General features: G+C 45.4%; 2 protein-coding genes across 4 annotated transcripts in view; one reads left to right on the forward strand and one right to left on the reverse strand.

Annotated features, from left to right (window-relative positions):
• Nucleotides 1-9004: 9004 nt before the first annotated feature.
• Nucleotides 9005-18593, reverse strand: ENY2 (ENY2 transcription and export complex 2 subunit). 2 transcript variants are annotated; one of them, XM_074985652.1, is made up of 5 exons: nucleotides 18462-18593; nucleotides 16000-16095; nucleotides 12769-12839; nucleotides 10501-10575; nucleotides 9005-9260 (listed from the first exon to the last, which is right to left on the reverse strand). In XM_074985652.1, the coding sequence occupies exons 2-5, from the start codon at nucleotides 16065-16067 to the stop codon at nucleotides 9184-9186; spliced, it is 291 nt and encodes a 96-aa protein (XP_074841753.1). In that variant the 5' UTR covers nucleotides 16068-16095; nucleotides 18462-18593; the 3' UTR covers nucleotides 9005-9183. The 2 variants fall into 2 exon arrangements, with proteins under 2 accessions (XP_074841753.1, XP_074841754.1); XM_074985653.1 differs by lacking the exon at nucleotides 18462-18593 and adding an exon at nucleotides 18212-18439.
• A 138-nt stretch (nucleotides 18594-18731) lies between these two features.
• The window catches only part of NUDCD1 (NudC domain containing 1), a 180356-nt gene continuing 176275 nt past the window's right edge, over nucleotides 18732-22812 (forward strand). For both annotated transcript variants that reach the window (XM_074986748.1, XM_074986749.1), the window contains exon 1: nucleotides 18732-18917. In XM_074986748.1, coding sequence (XP_074842849.1) covers nucleotides 18800-18917 — 118 coding nt within the window. In that variant the 5' untranslated portion in view covers nucleotides 18732-18799. The remainder of the gene's footprint in view (nucleotides 18918-22812) is intronic.

The following is a 22812-nucleotide window of genomic DNA, read 5'->3' on the forward strand; positions in this document are numbered from 1 at the left end:
GTGTGGTGTTGCAGTTGGTGGCCAAAAGGTTTGCTCGATGGAACTGCTGTGCAGCCCTTGCCTATAATTTATGAGATGCAGGGTGCAGGGTAACATCACATCCCAGGGGCCAGCCGAGGCTGTGGCTCCCAAGTGCCGCAACTTTAGTTCGAGCATGCCATTGACCCATTCCACCCGGCCGTTGGCTCAAGGGTTATAGGAATGGTGGAAGATCCACTGAATGGCATGCTCCTCAGCCCACTGGGCCACCTCCCAATTTTGAGAGTGTGAGTCTTTGTCTGACTCGACGCGGCTGGGAAGGGAAAAGATGGCAAACCAGGGCTCAAGAGCAGACACAACTGTTGCCCCCGTTGTCTGAGGTTGGGCAGCGGTGAGGGTGAGAGTGGTACAGATGTTAGATATGACTAGGATGTAGCTGTTTCACCAGGGCATGGGGTTCAAGGGCCCAACATAATCGATTTGCCAGGTATGCCATGGAGGGGCTGTGGGTGGCCCTGCAACTGCCGATCCCACCTTTGCCTCACATGGGCACAGATTGGGCAACTTCGGACTATGTCCTGCGCTATTTCCCCAGGCAAATGAATTATGAGTGGCTGTGCAGCTGGGTGCCCTTCATGTTCATGGAGCCAGTGACCTAAGGTCTCTGTGTGAGCCTCTGTAAAAGGGGAAGCAAGGTGCACTGCAGCCACTTGGTCTGCCCAGTGATTCCACTGGGCTTCTGGAGCGGTATGCCGGCTATGGGCATCCATATGGTCAATCTGCCAGGGGGTAGTCTGGATATAATTCCAAATATCCTTCCACAGGGGGCAAGCCTGGTGGTAAAGTTGCAAGCCTGGTGGTAAAGCTTCAAGCCTGCCACGTGAGGAGCCAACTTGTGCAACCTGCGTAGACGGCCCATGAGTCGGTGTAAGCCACCAATGCCTGACTTTAGAGGGCCAGACATACAGCCAAGAGTTCCATGGGCCTGTCGGGCCTGGGGGTGGACCATATACTGCCAACAGGAGACTATTTGCGACATCGGGGCAAGCGGGGCGCCGTGGCCAAGGCCCGTATGCGTGCAGGTGGGGGAGAGTTAACTCCCAGGCTCCACCACCTCCCATCCTAGCCCCAGAAATTCTGTCCTCAAAGCAAATTAATGCCCAGGATGTTGGAAGTGCTGAGAGCTATTAGGCCACGGACTTCTTGCCCATTAGGGAGCTGACATTTAACGTGGACTACCAGCAGGCGAGCCGGTTGTCCAGTGACTGCGACTAACGAAATACACGCCTGGGGAAGTGGGCCTGTCCACAGGGCGCGGTTGAGCATGGAGATTTGTGCCCCTGTATCAATCAAACAGGAAAGGGTTAGCTGGTCATTAATGGTGACCCGCACCTCCAGATCAGGGGTTCCATTGAGTCAGGCCTGGAGAGCCACCTGTCTGGGTCCAGCAGGCCCCGCCTGGCCACCCTATTTAAGCTTTTTGTCCACTTCCAACTCTGGCTAGGGGTAGGGGACACTACCGGACTGAGGCTCTGGCAGGGTTGGGGCACTTGGTCCGGTGCCCCCTGCTGGGTGGCATACAACCAGGTGTGGGTTATTGGCTATAGAGAGCAGAATGGAGGTGGGTAGTCTGCGCAACACCTCCTTGGGAATACCCGGGGCTAAACATGCCTTCCATGCCTCCATGTGCTTTGGACTGGGAGAGTGATGCCCTTGGCCCCCTCCCCCATTGATTTCCTGTGAGCTGGCTGGGGTGGCCTTGCCTGCACGGACCTGTGCTGGGCAGTTGGGCTGTGACCCCTTGGGGAGCAGGAGGTTCAGGGCTGCTAAAATCTGCTATAACAGGGTAGGCAGGTGGGGCCAGCTGGGTCCCCAGTGAGGGTATTACCCATGGCCATAAAATGTGACTTGGTGAACCCCAGAGCACCCTTGACCCGGGGTCACCAAACCTCCTCTAAGGGGCTTTGTCTCCACAGGTCTGCGGCCTGATGGTCCAGGGCGTGATTCATTACGAGACGACCCATAGCCCTTTCAAGGGTTTTGGGACTGTCCCAGTTTTGGGTGAGTTTGTCCCTGTCCTCTCTGGCAATATGCTCGCAGACATAAGCAAGGGCAGCAGTCATAAAGCTGTGCCCCTGCTTGGGGGCCTCAAGCCTGATGCTGGGCCCCAAATTGAGGGAGTGGGCCTCAGGGGGGCTGAGGATAACTGACTGAGCACCGCTGTTGGCTAAGTGGGCAAGCCAGGAGAGATAATCATTCTGCGGGGACTTTCAGAAGCAATCACTGAGCTGTGCCATTTCAAACGAGGAAAAGGAACGAGAGCCAATTCAGAGATTTCCCCCTTGTGGGCTCTGCTCCATTTTTATGGTTGGCCGGATCTGTGGTGTCCCGGTTTCCGGGGGCCCTTTCCACAGGGTGGGTAAGAGCAGTCCGGATCAGGATCCCACCCATGGCCCCTGGACCCCCAGTGGTCTGGTTCATCAGGGTCAAGGGTCATCAGGGTCATTCCAGATATCCCCATCCCAGTCGTCTGGATCTGCATAAAGCACTCAATGGATCTTTGTGCTGGACACCCCCCAGCCGGCTGCTTCCAGGCGGGTGGCCAGCTCGGACTGAGCTTGACCACTCACCTTGGGGATAGTCCTCTGTGCTAAAGTCTTGACATTTTGTTGCAAGGACTGAGCGCAAGCTATGGCCAAGACGGTAGCTTGCTCTGTATCTGACAGACATTGGCGAAGCTGTGCAATTTCGATCTTCTTCTCTGCCAGCTGCTTCCAAAGGAAAAGATGACAGGTGCCCATGAGATATAGACAGGGTTTTTTTCCCTTAAGGTTGAGGTCCTTCTGGGCAGCTTGGATAACTCCCACAAGTGCCGCAGTCGAGGCTACTCCGTCAGCAACGGAGAAAAGTGGCCATGTGACAGGGGACAACTTAAAGTTGTCAATTAAGACCTTTAACACAGGATCACTGCCTGCCAGGATCCGATCCATACCACTCATCATGTTCGTGATGCCAAAAATGTCCTGGGAGTAAAAGGGGTTCACTGGATGAGTGATGGACGGAGACAAGACAAGCAGTGAGCGTAATGAAAGCTTTATTAACAATGGCTTAATCAATGTCATGAGAGGAATTAAAGGGAAATACCTAGCACGCTCTAGCCGTCTATCCCAACATGTCGTCAGGTGACAAACGGGGAAAGCCTGTACTTATGGGGGGTTTACCAAACCATGGATGGCGAGCAGAGCACACACCAACATCTAGCCGAAAGGGTCTAGATTTTCAGTGGGAGGGACAAGTGACTCATGCCAGCTGACAGGCTTGTAAAGGTACAGACGTCTCCGATTTGAGAGAGGCACAACACATTGACAACTTTAAGTTGTCCCCTGTCACATGGCCAATGTACTTTATCCCTAAATGTTTTCTGAAAGCTCAGTAAGCAGTGAAAGTGTTGGTAATGTGCTAATCCAGTGGTCAGCAACCCCCAGCAAGGGTGTCAAAAGGAGCAAGCGAGCCAATTTTCATCGGCATTCAAGGCAGGAGCTCAGCCCTGGCCCTCCTCCCCAATGCAGCTGGGAGCTTGCTCAAAACCATGCTGCCTGTAGATTAACAAAAGACCACCTAATGCTACCAGGCACCACCTAAATAGTAAAGCTCTGCATCTTAATTTATTTGTTAATGAAGCTGTTGTAAGTATGACTATTAGTGACTTTAAAAAAAGTATCACTGGCACTAACTAGGACCATACATAGAGATCAAAAAGTCAAATTTTGGTACGTCACCTTGGAAAGGTTGCTGTCCCCTGTCCTAGATAATATTGACCTCCCATGGTCCAGCAAATTTTCTCATCTAGCATTGGTTAGGTCCTGAGGATTCCAAATAAGAAATATTCAATCTGTACTGATGTCTGCCAACCCCCACTGTAAACCTCCGAATATTCAGTGATGGTTTACCATTGACAGCCATTTTTTGAGAGCTGGAAATTCACCAGTTTTTAATCCATTTAATGTGTGCTTTATTGAAAATATAACACTTTTTGGATGGGAAGTACTAATATACACTTTAAATACAGGAATGAAAGATAGACAATATAAGTCTAGGCTGTAACAAGCTCCACATAGAAATTCTGATTAAACTATTCATTATACTGCCATAGTCAAGTATAAATTATTTATGATAAAATGAATAAAAACAATTACTTTTTTACTTATTTGGGACTCTAGTCTAGTTTAGTGTTTTGATGTCTGTTTGGTGCCCATTAACCCTTTGTCTAAGGGAGTTAGAAGTACGCTCCAGATCCAAAAACCAGTTAGTCAACATTTTAATGGAGTGGACCATTCTGTTAATGACTTAAGAGTATGCGTGTTACTGAAAAAAATGTTTTGCACTGCTGTTCAAAGGGAAACAACTGAGCTGTCTTTTATATTCAAATTTGGCACATTAACACGTGGTTTGAACCGGGATGGGAATTTTCCGAGTCACATAGGGGCTCATCTGCATACTTAGCTTAATCTAATTCTTAACCTCCCTCCACCACCCCTCCACTCTCTGATTTGCTCACCTTGATTATCTTTTTCTGATTTGTCCTCCTTGCTTGTTGTTTTTGGTTCTCTGTGCCTTAAATATTGAGTCTGTTCTGGTATGGCTATGGTCTGAAGAAGTGGGTCAGTCCCACGAAAGCTCACCTAATAAATTATTTTGCTAGTCTTTAAAGTGCTACTTGACTGCTGTTTGTTTTGATAGTATATAGACTAGCACGGCTTCCTCCCCGTGACTGTATCTTAGCCTGTTTCCTTAATGACTAAGGCTATCTCCTGATGCCAATATTCCCTTCAGTTACCACCCTTTCTCTCATTTCTCCATTTACAAAAAGCCTTTTCAGATAGCTCTCACCTGGAGTCCTCCAATTCCCCTACACAGTGTTAAACTGTTTTTATCTTTACATGTAATGTAGAGCCCACACTGGTCTAATTAACAGAGTGCCTCCTTCGTCTGATGGACTAAGTTCAGATGTCTATAATAATTTGTTTAAATCAGACAGCAATGTTTGATGCTACTAGACAAATGGGGCTGACATTCTCGGGATACCTGGTTGGAATTCCACTTGAGGGCCTCCATTCTTCTGTTTTGGCGAGTGTACAGAGGAGTTTTGAGCAGTTGCTTATTTCCCTGGAAGTTTTAGTCTGTCATCTCTACCATTCAGTACCAGTAGGGAAAAACGAGGTTGTTTGTATTACAGCAGAGGTCTCCAACCTTTTCATACCCAAGCCGTCTTACTGAATTCAAGGGCAACCCAAGATCTACCCTGCCCTTTTTCCAAAGCCACTCTCCATCCTGCCTCTTTTCCCTCACTCATTTTCACAGGATTAGAGTACATGATCTCAGAGGGGGGGGTGTCAGGGCTGGGTCAGGTACTTGGGGTGCAGGAGAGTGTTCACGGTATTCTGGCTTAGAGAGAGGATCAGGGATGGAGTAGGTGCTTGGAGTATAAATTTTCTCTACCAGAGACGAAGTGCTCAAGTGCCATCTCTTGGGCTGCAGAAGTAAGCGCTTGATTCCGATTGTCCAGGAAAAAAAATATTTTGAGGCAGCATATACCTGTGTAGTAACAGTCAAAATAACTCTGTAGGTCTTACAAGTGGCATATTATTACGAAAAGGACACTAGAAACTACACTTATTTACACTAACTCCCTACTTCAAAAGGGAGGATGGTAAGTAGGGTGCTGGGAGTTTATTAATGAAGTGCTGCGGTACATATGCAGCACTTCATTAAGCAAATTTCCACCCCCCACAGCAACTCTGAAGTTTTAAACTTCGAAGTATCAGCTCACATCTAGCCCTGGGCAACTTTTAAGTCCCTTTACTCCTCAAAATTTGGGAGGAGTAAAAGGACTTCAGAAGTTGCCCAGGTACTTCAAAGCGCCCGTGGGTTAGTCACAGCTAGACATGAGCCGGCACTTTGAAGTTTCACACTTTGAAGTTGCCGCAGGGGGAAATTTGCTTAATGAAGTGCTGCATATGGACTGCAGCACTTCATTAATAAACTCCCAATACTCTACTTACCATCCTCCCTTTGAAGTAGGGAGGTAGCGTGTAGACAGCCAAAATCTACTACAGTTTGCACCTCCCCTGTCTGGCACCCTCTGGGCCTGACTGGCTTTGACCAAAGGGATTTGCTGGACTCTCTGGTCCACGTGTCTTCTAGTCAAGCAACACCGAGTGCCCTGCCAGACAAGGGACTGCTATACAAGTTTCAACCTGTACTTAATTTCTCATAGCAGCTACTGAGTATGTCAAATGGTTGTTATTCTCAGGCTATGTCTACATTACAAAAATAACTTTGAAGTTACTTCCTTTGAAGTGCAACTTTGAGGTTGAGCATCTACACACGCCCTGCTTCAAAGTTAAACTTCAGAACAGGGCACTACTCCATTCCCAAAAATGGAGTAGGGACTTCGAAGTTCGGCTCCCTACTTGAAAGTTAACTTCAAAGTAAGGGAAAATGTGTGTAGACTGTCTGCTGACTACTTCTATGTAGTGCCTAACTTAGTTCCTAGTGTAGACACACCCTCAGATCTCCAGATGTTTCCATTCATGGGGAAGGAGTAGTGCCCTGCTTCAAAGTTTAACAACCTTGAAGTTATTTTTGTAGCGTAGACACAGCTCATAGCATTTACTCCTTCAGTCCCAAAGGCTTCCAAACCCCATGTTTTATTGCATTTTGTGGAAGTGGAATCTAATACTTTGAAGGTGCATGACAAGAAGCAAATTATAAAGAATCCTAAAGTACAGTGTCATATGTTGGCTATGACTGGAGCAAAATGAAGAAACTTTGAAGAGCAAAACAATTTCTATGCACAAAAAACAAAAGGTAACATTCTATTACATATTTACACTTGTAGGAAGAAGCTACCATTTGTTCACATTCCCTCATCACACATTTTAAATGTGTGTACCACCACAGAGTCTAGTTTGACACACCTTTTGAAAGAAAAGCTTTTTTATTTTGTATGTGACAAGTAATCCTACTAAGACACCACTGTTTCCAGTTACTTTATCATTTGGCTTTCGTTTTGTGTGTCTGATATACTCCAACATGCATTTATCACTGATTTAAATAACTATAATCCCTTCTTCCAGTTCTCAGATTCATGTGGCTTCTCTCTATAAAAAGGAATTTGGTCAACTACTTCATTCATTGTTTGATTGTTCCGCCTCCATTCACTCCTGCCTCTCTGATTAGCTCCCGAGTGCACTGCTAACTTAAACTGAATATGGCAAAAGCCAAACATTTCTTCCCACTTGCAAGCTCACATCCCTCAGGGTCAAAGTTATTTCAGCACAGTTATTTATTGTTTCACTTTGTGTCTGTTCCAGCCAGAATTTTAGATTCACCAGCTTAATGAAAAAGAAAAAAAATTGCCTGTATGTAGTACCTTTATCAAGCAAGGTTTCAGTTTAATGCAGGGGTCTGCAACCTGCCACTGTGGAGCCACATGTGGCTCTTTAAGGACTATAACTGCAAAGTAACAAAACTTCTCCAGATTATTTTTGATAATTGGTGAAAGTCTAAAAGCCCAATAATGATCAAGACATACCTAAGTAGCAAACACTATGTAATCTTGAAACTTTGGGTAACTCCCCCTTTGATATATCCTGTGCATTGTAGGATAGGATACTGTCTCATGTTTTGATGGTGTTGCTAATAAAAATCTTATTTTTGAAAAGGAAAAGGAAGCTTGCGGCATTCCTGCCATGAAGGGCAACATGCATTTTAAGAAAGAAAACTGAAATTAATCATGAAGTAAAATTGGCATAATTAAAATACTTTGGGGAGTGAAAGTCAGGAAGACAGTTGTACAAACACATACCTGTAAAGTGTGAGAAAACAGAATATACAAGAAGATTGAATGTCCTGCAGTAAACATACATTGCATTACAAACCATTGTGTGCTGTTCTTAAAATAGCAGTTAAAATATGGATTGATGTTGGTTATTAAAGGACAGTCTCGCGTTCACATGCACAGTGAAAAAAAGATGGATCTTCTTGCTATTTTGGCTTCTGAACCCTGGCTTATGAAGTATAGGGAAATTTATCTAGATTGCATACACCACGGCTACGTCTACACTTGCATTCCTCTTTCGAAAGAGGAATGCAAACGAGGAAAATTGAAAATGCAAATGAGACACTGATTTACATGTCTCATGCTTCATTTGCATAGATATCTTTTCAGAAGAGATTTTTTCCGAAAGAAAAAAAAGCAGCGTAGACAGGGCTCTTTCATAAATGAGCCCCTTTAGGAATAAGGGTTCTTTCAACGACGGGGTTCATTTTCGAAAGAGCCCTGTCTACATTGCTTTTTTGCTTTCAAAAGATTCTCTTCCAAAAAGAGTTTTATGCAAATGAAGCATATGTACATCAGTGCCTCATTTGCATTCCTCCTTTGAAAGAGGAATGCAAGTGTAGAGCTAGCACAAAGGAATGATGCAAGGGTGGAGCACTGCACTTATGCAGTAGTAAAAGCATTTCTTTTTAAATAAAGAAGTCAATGAATCTTTTGGTGAAATTGGAATGTGGATCCAGGTTCAACAATTATTCACCAGTCCTATAAATTACATACTTACAAAAAATTCAGAAGAAAGCACCGTTTGTAACTTTCCAGCACTAATGGGGATGGTGGTTAAGTTCTTAGTGGAAAGAATGTCAACAACATTTTGTACAGCCCTTATTTTCTGTGGTGCTATCCAACTACTGACCATACTAAACAGGATTTTATACATTAGAACCCTGTCTTCTATGCTCCAAATTGTTTTTCATAGCTGCATTTCTGTTACATTTATACAAATTTTTGCAAGACAATGTGTTTATACTCGATAGGTTGATGTATTAAAAAAATCAGAAAAATGCAATGGGATTACATGTACTGATCAAGTGCAAAAGTAGCAAACGATACTTGGAAATTAACGTCATGAGCTTACAAAGCACTCAGTATAACAGAAGACAAGAGCCTTCAAAACATATCCACAAAAGATTGTTTTATTAAACCAGCAAGTTTAAGAAATTAATGATGTGTAATGACACAACTTGTAACTAATCATACAAAAACAAACTTAAATTCTAAAACATGAAAAATTATTCTAATGTATGGTACGACTTTCGTAACACAGAAACACAAAAATATGGTACTCAGAGTTAACGTCCATCTTAAAGACTGGCATGCTGGGCAAGGAAGGTTCTTATTCTTTGTAAGAGTTCTTTCTTTACACTGTCTGGTACCAAGGCTGAAATACAAATTAAAAAAAGCACATAAGAACTAGGAGAAAAAGTTCAAAGATATACGTACTGCAGTATATTTTAAGTTGCTCCTGTGATTCTGTTGATGCCTTACAGAAGTTTCTTAGAACACCCCTAAGACAATTCAGCTAACAGAGGGGGCAAACTTGGAGCCATAGCCAATGAGGAGAGCAGTCAAAGGAAGAAAAATTGGTTTATATTTAGCAAAAGGTGGGATGCAATCAGCAGAAAGAATGTGACTCTCTTTCTACTCCATAAATGCTGTTCTTAAACTGAAGAGCTAAGGCGGCAAGTTTCAAACTTCAATCTTCACTACACCAAATAAATAATAAAAATTACTCCAAGATTCCAAGGAGGAGGAGATCTCAGGCCTGTATGCATCCAAGAGAAAGGGAGGAATACAAAGTCTAAGCTGCACTGCCGCAAGTGGGCAAGCTGTCCAGGCAGGGGGACCTGTAACCTGAGCCTAGTGGGCCAGGACCAAAGAACCTGGGATTCACCCCTGGGCCCAAGTAAGTCTAAGACCAGCCCTGCCAAACACATTTAAATGTGGCTGTGACTGAATATGGGGTATTGTCCTGCAGAGGAATTGTGGCATGGTAAACAGACAGGGTCCAAGAACAGGTATTCAGAAGTTCCACTGGTAAACATACTAATAGGCCTTTTAAAAAGCAGCTTTATCTTCCTTAACATTAGAGATTTTAGATGGCCTGATTGGCTGTGGAGCAACTGAATGGATGGCAAAAAGGAGGCTGTAAACACAAAGCACTTCTCTGGAGGTGCAAATTGTGTCTTTTGCTGCTGCACCCTCATTCCTGATACTCCAAAGCCCTATTATTTCAGCCTTGTAGAGGTGTCCAGCCAAAACAGAGATGACCACACCTCTCCCACACGCTACACACACACAACCCAACTGACATCAATGAGATCACTCAGGGCATTTAATTACTACTCAGATTGTTCTGTCTTTTTGAGAGAGATTTTTTTTAAATACATGAGCCAGCGCAGACGTGATAAGGCTTTCACAGCAACATGAATTTACACATGTAGCCCCCTTATGATTACTAGTTAGGCTATTACATATTTTCTACTTCACATAATGTGGGCAAGTAATTGGTGCTTTGACAAAGTTTCTAGAGTACTTAAATGCATAAGATTACTATTGCATTCATAGCTTTTTTTTTTTTTTTTTTTTTTTTTTTTTGCATTAAGTGACATTTTTCTTACCTCTACCTTTGGGTGTGATTTCTGCCACCAAGTCATCAACAGTAACATGCTCTAAGCCCTTTTCTTTGATTACGTCTAGGAAACACCAAGAAAACAATTTGAATAGTTTGAATTCATTCATTAGAGAAAAACAGGCCAATTCAAAGAATGAAATACAAAACCTGCATACACGTCCTTACTGTGGAACTGGTTTAATCTATATTATAGTGTTTGGATTACTATATTGTTGGGCATAGTATAAGAATCTGAAAAGGTAAGTGTACCGATCAATGAGCTCACTTGACAAGTATTTGGCAAATCTACCTCCCCCCCCTACACCCCCCCCAACCAAAAGCCACTCTCTGGGCATGTAGCATTGAAGCAATTATTTACAAGTCTTTGAATTACATTCACAAGACTGTAATTTTAGTTAAATATTGTACACAATGTTAACCAGAAGCACACTGCATAACTGCAAATATTTGAAGACAATTAAAGACATAAGTGCACTAATACAATACTGTCATTACTCAAGAATACAACAGCAATTTTGAAAAACACCGCATTAGAAGATCAGAACCATTGCAAATGTACATGGTATTTTCCTTACTCATATTTTGCCATTTTTATATGCATATTAGTATTTCTTCTTAAAGAATCACGTTAAGTATACTAACTACTTCTGGGAACTACAGTGCCCAATGCTGAAGGGAATTCCGACTTTGAAAAGCCCAGTCCTGCACTGCCAGGATGTGCTCTGTATTTTTAAATAATAACTGTTGTAATTAATATTTTGTAAAATATTTCAGGTAAGAACTGAAAAGTCCTCCTACTAAAAGATGTACTTGGGCTGCCATCACATGTACCATTTGTGCACCCTAAGTCTGATCAGAAGAAAATTTAAAGGTCAATATTCAATCGACTGCCCCTCCCTCCTTAACAGGAATGTGCTCCTTGAGAAAGCTGCTAGCCCTCATGGAAGCTGATCATTTTGGTAATAAGAGTTTTATTTAAAATTAATACATTAACTCTTTACCATTATTACCAACACTTGCAAACAAAATTTTGGAATTCAGCAGTTTATCCAATGCTGCTTTCCTTCACTAAAGCAGTGATCTTGTTTTCATGAAAAATATTCACAAAGAGAAATCAATGCCTCCTTCCTATACTAACTAAATATCTTAGCCATAAGTATCAACAGATCTTAAAGACATTTTATCTAGCACAGACCAGTAGTATGGAATACATCTGTTTGCTGATCATGTGACACGAAAATAATTGCTCCTCAAAATGGAACAGATGTTAGCTATCAGTTACACATTTCAGAAGCTTAAATAAGACATATCTTGGGAAATATAGTGAGATCCACATCAAATGAAATTTCAAAAAAACTCAGCATCAGCCAAAGATATCAAAATGACTTTTGAGTTACCTAGATTTCTAGAGGATTTCTGGATAGAGATTAGGGATATTAAACCCTGCTTAATTAGTTAAATGCTAGGTTTAACTGATTAAACAGGTGCGTGTGTGGGAGGGCACCTCGAGCGTCCATGCCCATGGTGCTCCTGGGGGAGGGGAACTGGGGGAGCTCCAGTGCAGCCGTAGCAGTCTCTTTCTGCAGCAGCTGACCTGAGTGTGCTGCAGGCAGGGGCATTCCAGCCTGGCCAGAGCAGTCCCTGTCTCTGGCAGCCCTAGTGTGCTGTGGGGTGCTCCAGCTAACCGGGAGCAGTCCCAGTCCATAGCAGAGGGACTGCTCCAACCCGGCTGGGCTGAAACAGACTCTCCAGCTGCCACTCCCTCATTCCAGCTGCTTCTCCCATCCTTGGCTGCCACAGACAGGGCTACTCGAGTCCAGCTGGACTGCACCTGCCTGCAGTGGCCCTGTGGGGCTGAAGTAACCTCCTGTCCATGGCAGGCAGGGGGATGGGGGAGCGCTCCTCCAGCCCATACCAGTTAACTGTAGCCAATAAGCCTGATCTGTTTAGGATGGAGCTTACCAGTTAACCGGTTACCCTTTAACATCCCAAAGGAAGGTAAATCCAAGATGATTCTAAAACTACAAATCACCAAGGTGAGTACTGATGCAATGGGAAACCTTCCATATGAAAGCATTCATACCTTGTCCCCCACGTGTCTGAGACGCTCTCTTCCCCCGTATCATCTCTGTCGTATTCAGGCGTTCAGGCAGTCAAGCTTTCATCTGCAACTCTTATATGGCTAGAAGTGATGCATCTATTCTCTTACTTTAGCTAATAACTAAAGGTACCCAGTATAGTTGACCTTAATTACCTTTGCAGTGTGCCTTCAACTGATCCTTCCAGCCACATTCAATTAATTTTGCTCTTAGCAGCTCCTTAAGCCTGTAACAATGATAAAATAAAGTTTACTTCAAGAAAAAGTGGTTTTAACAATCAACAAAGAACATTTTATTTCAAGGCAGGTTACAAAAAATAAATCTCTGTAAATGTTTATATTCACAACTGCGCACTACTTCATTCTAGGAAATAAGCTACTGTATTCAAAGGGATCCAAAGATAGCCATGAGTAAGTGACTTTTGGTGTAAGTGATGTAATTTCAAAGAAACACCTTAAGTGTGAATCTGAAGTTTCCAAACTATGTTTTCACTGGAGAGTTAAACTGGGCATTTCATACCCTACCATATTTTTATCATCAGAGAAGTCTGGGAAAGGGGGAACATGTCTGGTGTATAACTTCCTCTCAGTTCAATCAACAAGTGCAGAACAAAACTGACAAGGATTCACGACAGCTTCCCTCTATTCTATTCCTTCAGCTCTTGGTGAAGGCACACAGGAGCATCCTTCCTTTACTTCCAGGGGCTACGCTGGGTATAGGAAAGCAGAGGACTAATACTTAAAGACACAAAGGAGAAACAAATTAAAACAAGATGTACTAAGCTAGCATAGTGGCCTACTAGCAGAGATTTCTGTCCTTGACTCCACGGGCTAAGCAGCGCACTCAGACTTTGACCATCCTGCTTTGCTCAAGCAATCCCCCATTTTTGACTGAAGGAGTTACAGCCACAGCCTGATGTGTGAAGTCTAGTCTTCTTTGACTAGTACACTTTCAGAGAGTAATATTTAGATGAGGAATGATAATCCAAGGGATTCTGGAAAACCAAATTAAAACCAAATCTGGTTTGTTTTGTGGTTTTGGATAATTTGCATTCACGAAAAAAATTCATCTACTCCACCATTGTACTTAAACAGAACACAGTCCTGACATAGTGCTTATGTTTTATTTGTGTAATAATATTCTAGCGAAACAATTTCTCTCCACTATTGCCAAAAAAGTAGGCAAAACATATTTTACTCTCATTTAAGAGTCAGCAATACCTCAATATCCTTTCAAGCGCTTTAGCGGCAAGCATGCATTCTTTCAAAGCAGTATTGCAAAATATATGGTCACAATCAGAAGTGGAACAGGCAAAAAGTAACATGGCAAGTGATTCATAAAACATGACAATGGGAAGAAAAATGTCTGTGAGAGAGGACCTCTCTTTTTTAAGGGTCACAGAAAATGAAGGAGTTGGAAATCCATTAATACAAGGGATCTTAAACTTAAAACATTCCGATGAAAAGGGAGAAAGAAATATTTATAAAATGAATGGTGAAAGCAACACAGGAGGAAGGAAAAAGAGTTGAGAAAATAGGGAACAGTCTTACTGAAAAATTTCATTACCCAATTCCTTCTGGCTACCAAATTACTGTTAACAATATAGCTGAAAGTTTAAGAGTTATTGATATTTTCCCCCATTCAGAAGTACGGGAGAAGAAATTTGAGCACAGCAAAAGTAAACTGTACCTCTCCCTCTTGGCCTGAAAAAAAGAATAAACTGCTAATTTGTTGTTTAATAATGTAATGTTTTCTCCATTAGCAACATTGTATATGAAGTGTTCTACTTGGGATTTATAAGCCAATTTTCCCATGTCTTATTTTAACAGCTTTTTTTGTTTTAGTTCAAACCTGGCTGAGGATGTTTGTTTTTCCTTACTTTTGAATATTTTAATTAAGTCTGGTACAACACACAAGATTTTCCCAATTGTTTTGCAGCATTTAAAATCATAGAAGGGATTTCACATTTTTTACTTTTCAGGACATCATTCACACTTGACTTAAGCAAAGCTTTTGATACAGTCTCCCACAATAACCTTGCCCATAAGTTAAGAAAGCAGAGGTTGGATAAATGGACTGTAAGATGGACAGAAAGCTGGCTACACAGTCGGACATAACGGGTAGCGATCAACGGCTCAAGGTCTAGCTGGCAGTCAGCTTTGAGTGAAGTGCCCCAAGGATCAGTTCCAGAGCCAGGATTTTTCAACATCTTTATTAATTACCTGGATGAGGGGATGGATTGCATCCTCAGCAAATTTTCAAATGACACTAAGTTAGGGGGACAGGTAAATATGTTGAAGGGTAGGGATAGGCTGCAGAGTGACCTAGATAAATTGGAGAATTAAGCCAAAAGTAATCTGATGAGGTTCAACAAAGAGAAGTGCAGAGTCCTGCACTTGGGATTGAAGAATCCCAAGCATTGTTACAGGCTGGGGACTGACTGGCTAAGTAGCAGTGTAGCAGAAAAGGATTTAGGGATTACAGTGGATGAAAGGCTGGATATGAGTCAACAGTGTGCCCTTGTAGCCAAGAAGGCTAATAGCATATTGGGATGTATTAGGAGGAGCATTTCCAGCAGATCTAGAGAAGTTATTATTCCTCTCTATTTGGTACTAGTGAAGCCACATCTGGAGTTCTGCATCCCGTTCTGCCCCCCACCCCACATAGAAAGGATGTGAATGTATTAGAGAAGGTCCAACGGAAGCAGCAAAAATGATTAAGGTTGCATCTTGCTGGGGCTTCCGGAAGGAACTGCCAGCCACACAACCCTGTTTAACAGTGACCTGGATGGCCACTGTGTTGAGAGAGCAGCTGGGCAGTCTGGTTGCTCTCTGTTTTTGCCCACGAAAGCTTATGCTCCAAAATATCTGTTGGGCTATAAGGTGCCGCAGGACTTCTTGTTGTTTCTGTTGACAGAGTGGATTGACAGAGCAATACACTTTGCTGTCTGGCTATGATCTGTTGACAGAAGAAGTTTTGTCAGAAGATATTTTTGACAGTAACTTCTGTTGACAGATTGCTCTAATTTGGACATAGCCTATATGTTGTCAATCGCAGAATAAGAAGCAATGGTCTCAAGTTACAGATGGGGAGGTGTAGGTTGGATATTAAGAAAAATTATTTCACCAGGAGAGTGCTGAAGCACTGGAATGCGTTACCTAGCAAGGTGGTAGAATGTCCATCCTGAGAGGTTTCTAAGTCCCATCTTGACAAAGTCCTGGCTGTGATTATCTAGTTAGGGTTGATCCTGCTTTAGAGAGGTGGCTGGATTCAATGACCCCCTGAGGCTCCTTCCAGCCCTAAGAGTCTACATTTCCATGATAAAGGACTTTACGACACTGTACAAGCATATAAAATTTATTAGAAGAAAAAGAAACACTACTTACCGTTCTCGCTCTCCTGTTTCTATTAGTTTTTGGTTAATAGTTGCTTTCATCTGTGCATCTTTATTCATTTTGAAAACTTAAATTTCCACAGCAAACCTATAAAAATTATAAAGATTTTAACAGCATTGTTTACTATTCATTTGCAACATAAAACATGTATGGAACAATTATATTTCCCTTAAGCCCTTTGCAATCAGCTAGGCCTGGGCTGCATTAGAAAAATAGGTCAGTTTAATTATGTAAATTGGAGATGAAGAAAATTCACTCATCCTGAGCAGCATTATTAAACCAACCAAAGTCCCCGTGTAGACAGTGCTATTTGACAAAATAATTCTTCCGGCAATCCAGCAACTACCTCCTTGTCAGCAGAGGTAGCACCTACACTGAAGAGCTACAGTGGCACAGCTGGAGCATATTGAGTGGAGACCCCTAAAGTCCTGGGCTTTTCTTTAGGAGGCGGCTGAGGGGAAGAGATGAGAGGGAGGGAATCTCAGCTGCTGCCTGACTGCTTACTTTCACTTCCAAATGAAGCATGTGTTTGATTGGTAACACTGAGGTTCTACTGTAAAAGATATTCTCAGCCACCTTGTCTTGCTACAGTTCTAACATTCACGGCTCTAATTAGAGATTGCTAAAAATTTTGATGAAGGTATGAAGAAAATTTTGCTCCTAAATACCAAAACTGCCTGTGTTAATGCGTTCATATATTTTTTCCACCACTAAAGAGAAAGGGAGGCAGGTAAACAGTTTAACAATTGAATGTTTATAAGAGGACCAACAGAACTGACTTGACCTGCTCCATATCTACCCTATCCCCGGATCTGGTATTTCAGCCCAGGGCTTGGTTTGCGGAAAGGCTGCTAACTGCCCTGAGCTATGGAACAGCCCTATGACAAATAAAAAGGTGGAGACAAACAAATTCAGCCACACTTGGGCCAAGCACACTCAACTGACGACTCTCTGCTCCCTGCAGCACGGTGCAGCAGCCAGCACTGGGCTGCCGCACACAGATGGCAAAGTGGGGCCGAGGGACTCTGACACTCGAGGCGCTGCATTTCCGACAATGTTCAGGGGTCAGCACCCTGTGGCTCTGGAGCTGTATGTGGCTCTTTAAGCCACTTGTGGCTCTGAGAACTGCAGCTGCTGACCCCCCGTGTGGCTCCAGAGGCTGTTGCTGCTTAAATAAAAATCTAAATTCAGTTGCCTACCATTGAGTCAATGGAATTTAGTTTTTTGTTTAAGTGGAGGTAGCTGGAGTTGCTGAGCAGTCAGCTACAGCAGAGAGCTCAGAAGAGAAAGACAGCTGGGCAGAGAGCCACCCCGTGTGGGTGGCGGCCTGTGCTGGCAGGAGCGCTCAGGGAATGGCATCCAAGCCTGCCCCTGCTGGAGCCGCACAACCATGCCAAGAAAGAGACAGTGGAGAGCAGCAGGGGGAGGTGGCTGCGGCCGCTGCACAATTCTGTGCACGGAGGTGAGTTAAGCCGGGGTGAGGGGAGAGAGGTTGGGGCTCAGAGGAGTTAAGCTTGGGGACAGTGGGAGAGTTTGGGGCTCAGAGGGGGCTCACAGGTGTTAAGCCAGAGGGGGAAAGTTGGGGCTCAGAGGAGTTAAGCTTGAGGGTGGAGAGGGAATTTGGGGCTCAAAGGGGTTAGGCCTGGAGGTCAGGAGCAGGGAAGAGAGAATGGGGCTCAGAGGAATTAAGGTGTGTGTGGGGGGGAGGGTGTGGTTCAGAGGGGTTAAGCCAGGAGGGCAGTGGGGGGGAAGAGGACGGGGCTCAGAGGGGTTAAGCCAAGGGGAGGGTGGCAGGGTGGGGTTAAGCCTGAGGGCGGCAAAAGGAAGGAGGGAGCTCAAGGGGCTAAGCCGAGGGGCAGGTTTGCGGGATGAAAGGTAAAGCCTGGGGATGGGGTAACAACTTCCGATGGGGTCCAAGTCACTGTGCGCGCTGAGCTTACAGCAGGGGTGCCCACGCTCGGCTGGAGGCGCTTTACAAAGCACGGCCCGGTATTCACAGGTTGATTTTGTATGCGAGTTGGAAAAAACGGCTCGCCTCGCCGTTTCGCTGGCCGAGCCCCGGACCACGCTCAGCCCGGGCCCTTCGCACCCTGCTCTCGCGCTACACAGGAGCGACACCCGAACACGTGCGACAGCGCTGCAATGCCGCCCCGCGAGCGAGCAACCCCTTCCCCCTGTGCCACCCGTCAGGCAGCACCCACACCTGTTCCCCCGCCGGCCAGAGTGCGGGTTGAGCCACCCGCCGCGGGGCAGAGGCCACCCGGCCCCGCCAGGGCACCACGGAGCCGCACCCGGCTCGCAGGCGCCCCAGCGCTGGGCCAGTCCCTATGGACAGCCCGTGGGGGGCGAGCGGGCCTGGCCCCAGAGGCAGGAATCCAATGCGCGGCGCAGGTGGGGGTGAATCTCAGCCCAAGCTCCGAGCGCGCCCGCGCCCGCGGCCGCCTGGGACTCACCCGCGACGGCACGCCCAGCTCTACCGGAGAAAGAAGCGCCGCACAGGAAAAATCCAGCCCGACCAAGCACCCTCAGCACCGCATACCCTGGGAAATGGAGTTCAGGAGGTGCTCTCCCTCGCTCCGTGTAAAAACTACAACTCCCAGCATGCCCCACGAACCCGGTGCGGCGTACCGCCCCCGACATGCCTGGCGGCTGGCCCAGCAGCCCTGAAACTACCACTCCCAGGGTGCTTCGCGCCCCGCACGCTCTGTACCTGGCGCGTGACGTCCAGTCGCTCCCTCAGCCGCCTTCCAAACTTTTCTTCTGTGAGGCGGCAAGTCGGGGCCTGGCGGCGATGGAGGCCGTGGCTAACTGTTCGCTGCGGGTGAAGCGGCTGCTCTTGGACCCCAAGTTCGAGGGCTACAAGCTGTCCCTGGAGCCGCTGGCCTGTTACCAGCTGGGGCTGGACTCGGGTGAGGGCCGGCGGGGGAGTGGGAGGGCAGCGTGGTTGAGGGGCGCCCGGGGAGGGGTTGCTTGGGCGGGGGCCCTGCCTGTGGCCGGAGCGACCTGGGCGGGAAGCTTCAGGGCGTTGCCCGGTGCGCGGGTCTTCTTGCAGGAGCCGGCGTTGAGTCGGCTGAAGCCTCCGCCCCAGGCGGCTTTATTCTGCCCCGGGGCAGAGGCAGCTGCCAGTCCGTGCGCGGTGGAGTCCAGCCGGCCCTCCGCAGCTGTAGGCTGCAGTTGTGCTCCCTGGCGGGGCAGGAGCTGGGTAAACTGTCTCTGGGTCCTTGGGACACCCCCACCGGCTAAGGCTGCTCCGGGGTTTGGTTCATTCGCCTCTGCAGCCAGAGTGGCCTGGCTGCGATCCTTGACTGTTACAGCTTGTGCTCGTCCTGCTGCAGGCAGGCACTTTCTCCAGCGCCTCAGGGTTTTCAAGAAACTTTTGAGTTTTGTTAGCTTTGAGGTCTTTAACTTTTCATCCTTAATATTTTGTTAACATGCGTTGCAGTTGTATTACTACTTTTTCTCTTTCTTTCCATACACCTTCATCAGTAATCTGGCGGTGTTCTCTTGTAATATGGACCTTTGGCTTCATCTTTCACGTCAACTTCTTCCTAATAGGTATACTGATAAATCTGAAGCCTTTTCTTGTGTTTGGAAAAGCAGAGCAGTTGGTTTGTTTTCTTCTTGTTCTGAGACTCTGGCAGCATGTTTGTTTCCCAAACTCCTGTGGGTATAAGTTGTTTTCTTTCCTCAGCCTGTGTTTTTCAGGAGTTTTTGTTCCTGGGGAAAACTTGCTGTCTCTCTTTATACCCTGAATAAGATAATAGGTGCATGTGAAATTTACACTATCTGTGTTTAGTTTTGGAGCTGCTCAGGGAGCAGCAGCTTGGAAACTGACTGTGAGGCCTTTTAACTTCACTCTTTTGTTTCTTGGGAAAATTATAAGAGAGAATTGTCTGTATGCAGTTCCTAGTGTTGCCAAACTTAAGTGTTAAAAATAATGAACTAGAGCTCAAAGTCACAAGGTTAGCTTAAAAATTTATGATTAAACCAATCCCTTTCAAGTAGAGGTTCTTTTGATATGTCTGTTTTTCTTATTTTGGTTTGTTTTTTGAGCTTGTATACCTCGCATTTTCGAGCCTGGTCTTTGTAGCCATGAGGGCTGGAGTGATATTTTCTCTCTTTTTTTTTCAAAATAAAAGCTGAGATTTTTTTATAAAATGGCTCTAAGATGAATGTTATGAGACTTAAAATCAAAACAAAAACTTCACATCGTTGGTACTCTCCAAGAGACCCCTACATTGCTTTATGCTTGTTAAGCATTCGGAAGATTACCTGCAGAGACATCTGCTATTTAAGCTAATGGAGTAATAGCAAAAATAGGTTGACATTTTCTTTGTGGATCATCACTAGAGGTTGGATGGAACACATTAACAGTCAGTTAGAAAGATAATTTCTGTCAGTAGAGGAATGGTGAGATTGAAATATTGACTTCGATTCCAATTTTGGGTGGGAAGGGTTTTCCTTGATGGCACAAGTTCCATCTTGCTTCCACCTCAGGTTTCTCATCTTGGCCCATTGTCTTCACCTAATTATTCCCACTCCTTGAGCATCTCATCCTACTCCTAACCCTTTCCATTGACCTTCATCTGATCTCAGCCTTCCCTTCTTCCACTTAACTGGTTCACAGTCTCCTGAACTCTGATTCCTACCTACCTTCCTGTTACAGTCACCACACATGGCTTCCTGTAAGTGGTCCACTGCTGGTTTCATTCACAGAATCATAGGGCTGGAAGGGACCTCAGGAGGTCATCTAGTCTAGCCCCCTGCTTCAAGCAGGATCAACCCCCACTAAGTCATCCCAACCAGGACCTTGTCAAGCGGGGACTTAAAACCCTAAATGGATGGAGAATCCACCACCTCTCTAGGCAATGCATTCCAATGCTTCACCGCCCTCCTGGTGAAGTAGTTTTTCCTAATACCTAACGTACACCTCTTTCTCTTCAACTTCAGACCATTACTCCTTGTTCTGCCATCTAACACAACTGAGAACAGTTTCTTACCCTCCTCTTTAGAGCTCCCCTTCAGTAAGTTGAAGGCGGCTATTAAATCACCCCTAAGTCTTCTCTTCTGTAAACTAAACAAGCCCAAATCCCTCAGCCTATTCTCATAGGTCTTGTGCTCCAGTGGGAGAGATCGTCGCATCTCACTGGGCAGCCCCCAGCCAATAGGATACTGTCCCACCACAGTTCACCTGCCTCACTGGGTGCGTGAGACTTAAGGTTCCCAAATCTGACAAGTGACCTGAAAGCTGAGCACTGGGCAAACCAATAAGAAAATCAACAACAAAAGGAAACCATCAAAGTTTTAAGCTTGCTTGCTGGAATGTGCGGACCATGCTGACAGGTCTGACTGAAGATCTTCAGGACATCAGTGACACCTGAAAGACCGCTGTCATCGATGAGGAACTGAAGAGGCTCCAAGTTGACATTGCTGCTCTGCAAGAGACACGTATCGCAGATTCGGGATCTCTAAAGGAAAAGGACTACACCTTTTTTTGGCAGGGTAAGCCCAAGAAGAACCCAGGGAGCATGGTGTTGGCTTTGCCATCAGAAACACCCTTCTACAAATGGTGGAATTAGTCATGGGTGGCCCAGAAAGACTCCTTCAGGTCATACTTCAAACTCGCGCTGGTCCTGTCCACCAAATCAGTGCTTACGCCCAAACCCTGTGCGCTGCACCAGAAGTAAAAGACAAGCTTTATGACGTGCTTAGTGCTGCCATAGCGCAAATACCTGCTCGCGAAGAACTGTACATTCTGGGTGACTTCAGTGCGAGAGTTGGAGCCGATTGTGACTCGTGGCCTTCCTGCTTAGGCCACTTCGACATGGGAAAAATGAATGAAAATGGTCAGCGTCTTCTCAAACTTTGCACATACCACAATCTGTGTATCACAAACACATTTTTCCAAACCAAGCCACAGCACAGAGTGTTGTGGAGACACCCATGCTCAAAACACTGGCATCAACTAGACGTGGTCATCGCTAGACGTGATAACCTCAAAAACGTCCTTCTGACACGCAGCTATCATAGTGCTGACTGCGATACAGATAGCTTGTTAGTTTGCTCCAAACTCAAGGTGATTCCCAAGAAGCTGCTCCGCTCTAAAACAACTGGAAGGCCCTGCATCGATGCCAGAAAGACGGCTAACTCAGAGAGATCTGAAAAGTTCAGAGTGACCCTCGAGGAGAATCTGCACAGCAGCCCTGGGGGTGCCGATGTGACATCCAGATGGCAGCATCTGAGGGATACAATGTACAACATGGCCTTGTTGGTGTTTGGGAGAAGAGCTAGAAACACAAATGACTGGTTCGAAGCTAACTCCGATGAGATGATTCCAGCCATCGAAAAAAAGCATGCTGCGCTCCTGAAGTACAAACTTTTGCCGAGCCAGAATACCCTGCAAGCGCTCAGAGCAGCCAGAAAAACAGTACAGCAGACGGCCAGGCGCTGTGCGAACAATTACTGGCTCAAGCTATGCAGCAGCCTCCAGACGAGTGCTGACTTTTTGGTAACCTCAGGGGACTGTACGAGAGCATCAAGAAGGCATTAGGACCCACCCAGAACAAGATGGCACCTCTGAAATCCAAATCTGGTGAAGTCATCACTGACAAAGCCAAACAGATGGAGCACTGGGTCAAGCACTACTCCGAGCTGTACTCGCGCGAGAACATTGTGGTTGACTCAGCTCTCGATGCCGACGAACTGGACCAGGAACCAACTGTGGATGGACTGAAGAAAGCCATTGACAACATTGCAGTAGGAAAGTCCCCAGGCCAGGATGGTATACCACCAGAGGTAATCAAG

This window comes from Carettochelys insculpta, chromosome 2, assembly GCF_033958435.1.
Source record: "Carettochelys insculpta isolate YL-2023 chromosome 2, ASM3395843v1, whole genome shotgun sequence".
Lineage (NCBI taxonomy): Eukaryota > Metazoa > Chordata > Testudines > Carettochelyidae > Carettochelys > Carettochelys insculpta.

What these genes read in the sequence shown, in the direction of transcription:
- ENY2 (XM_074985652.1), bottom strand. Translation starts at nt 16,067, where the DNA reads ATGAATAAAGATGCACAGATGAAAGCAACTATTAACCAAAAACTAATA. An exon ending in GAAACAGGAGAGCGAGAACG is followed by an intron (nt 12,840 to 15,999) that starts GTAAGTAGTGTT and finishes TCATTGTTACAG; the next exon opens with GCTTAAGGAGCTGCTAAGAG. An exon ending in GTTGAAGGCACACTGCAAAG is followed by an intron (nt 10,576 to 12,768) that starts GTAATTAAGGTC and finishes GGTGTTTCCTAG; the next exon opens with ACGTAATCAAAGAAAAGGGC.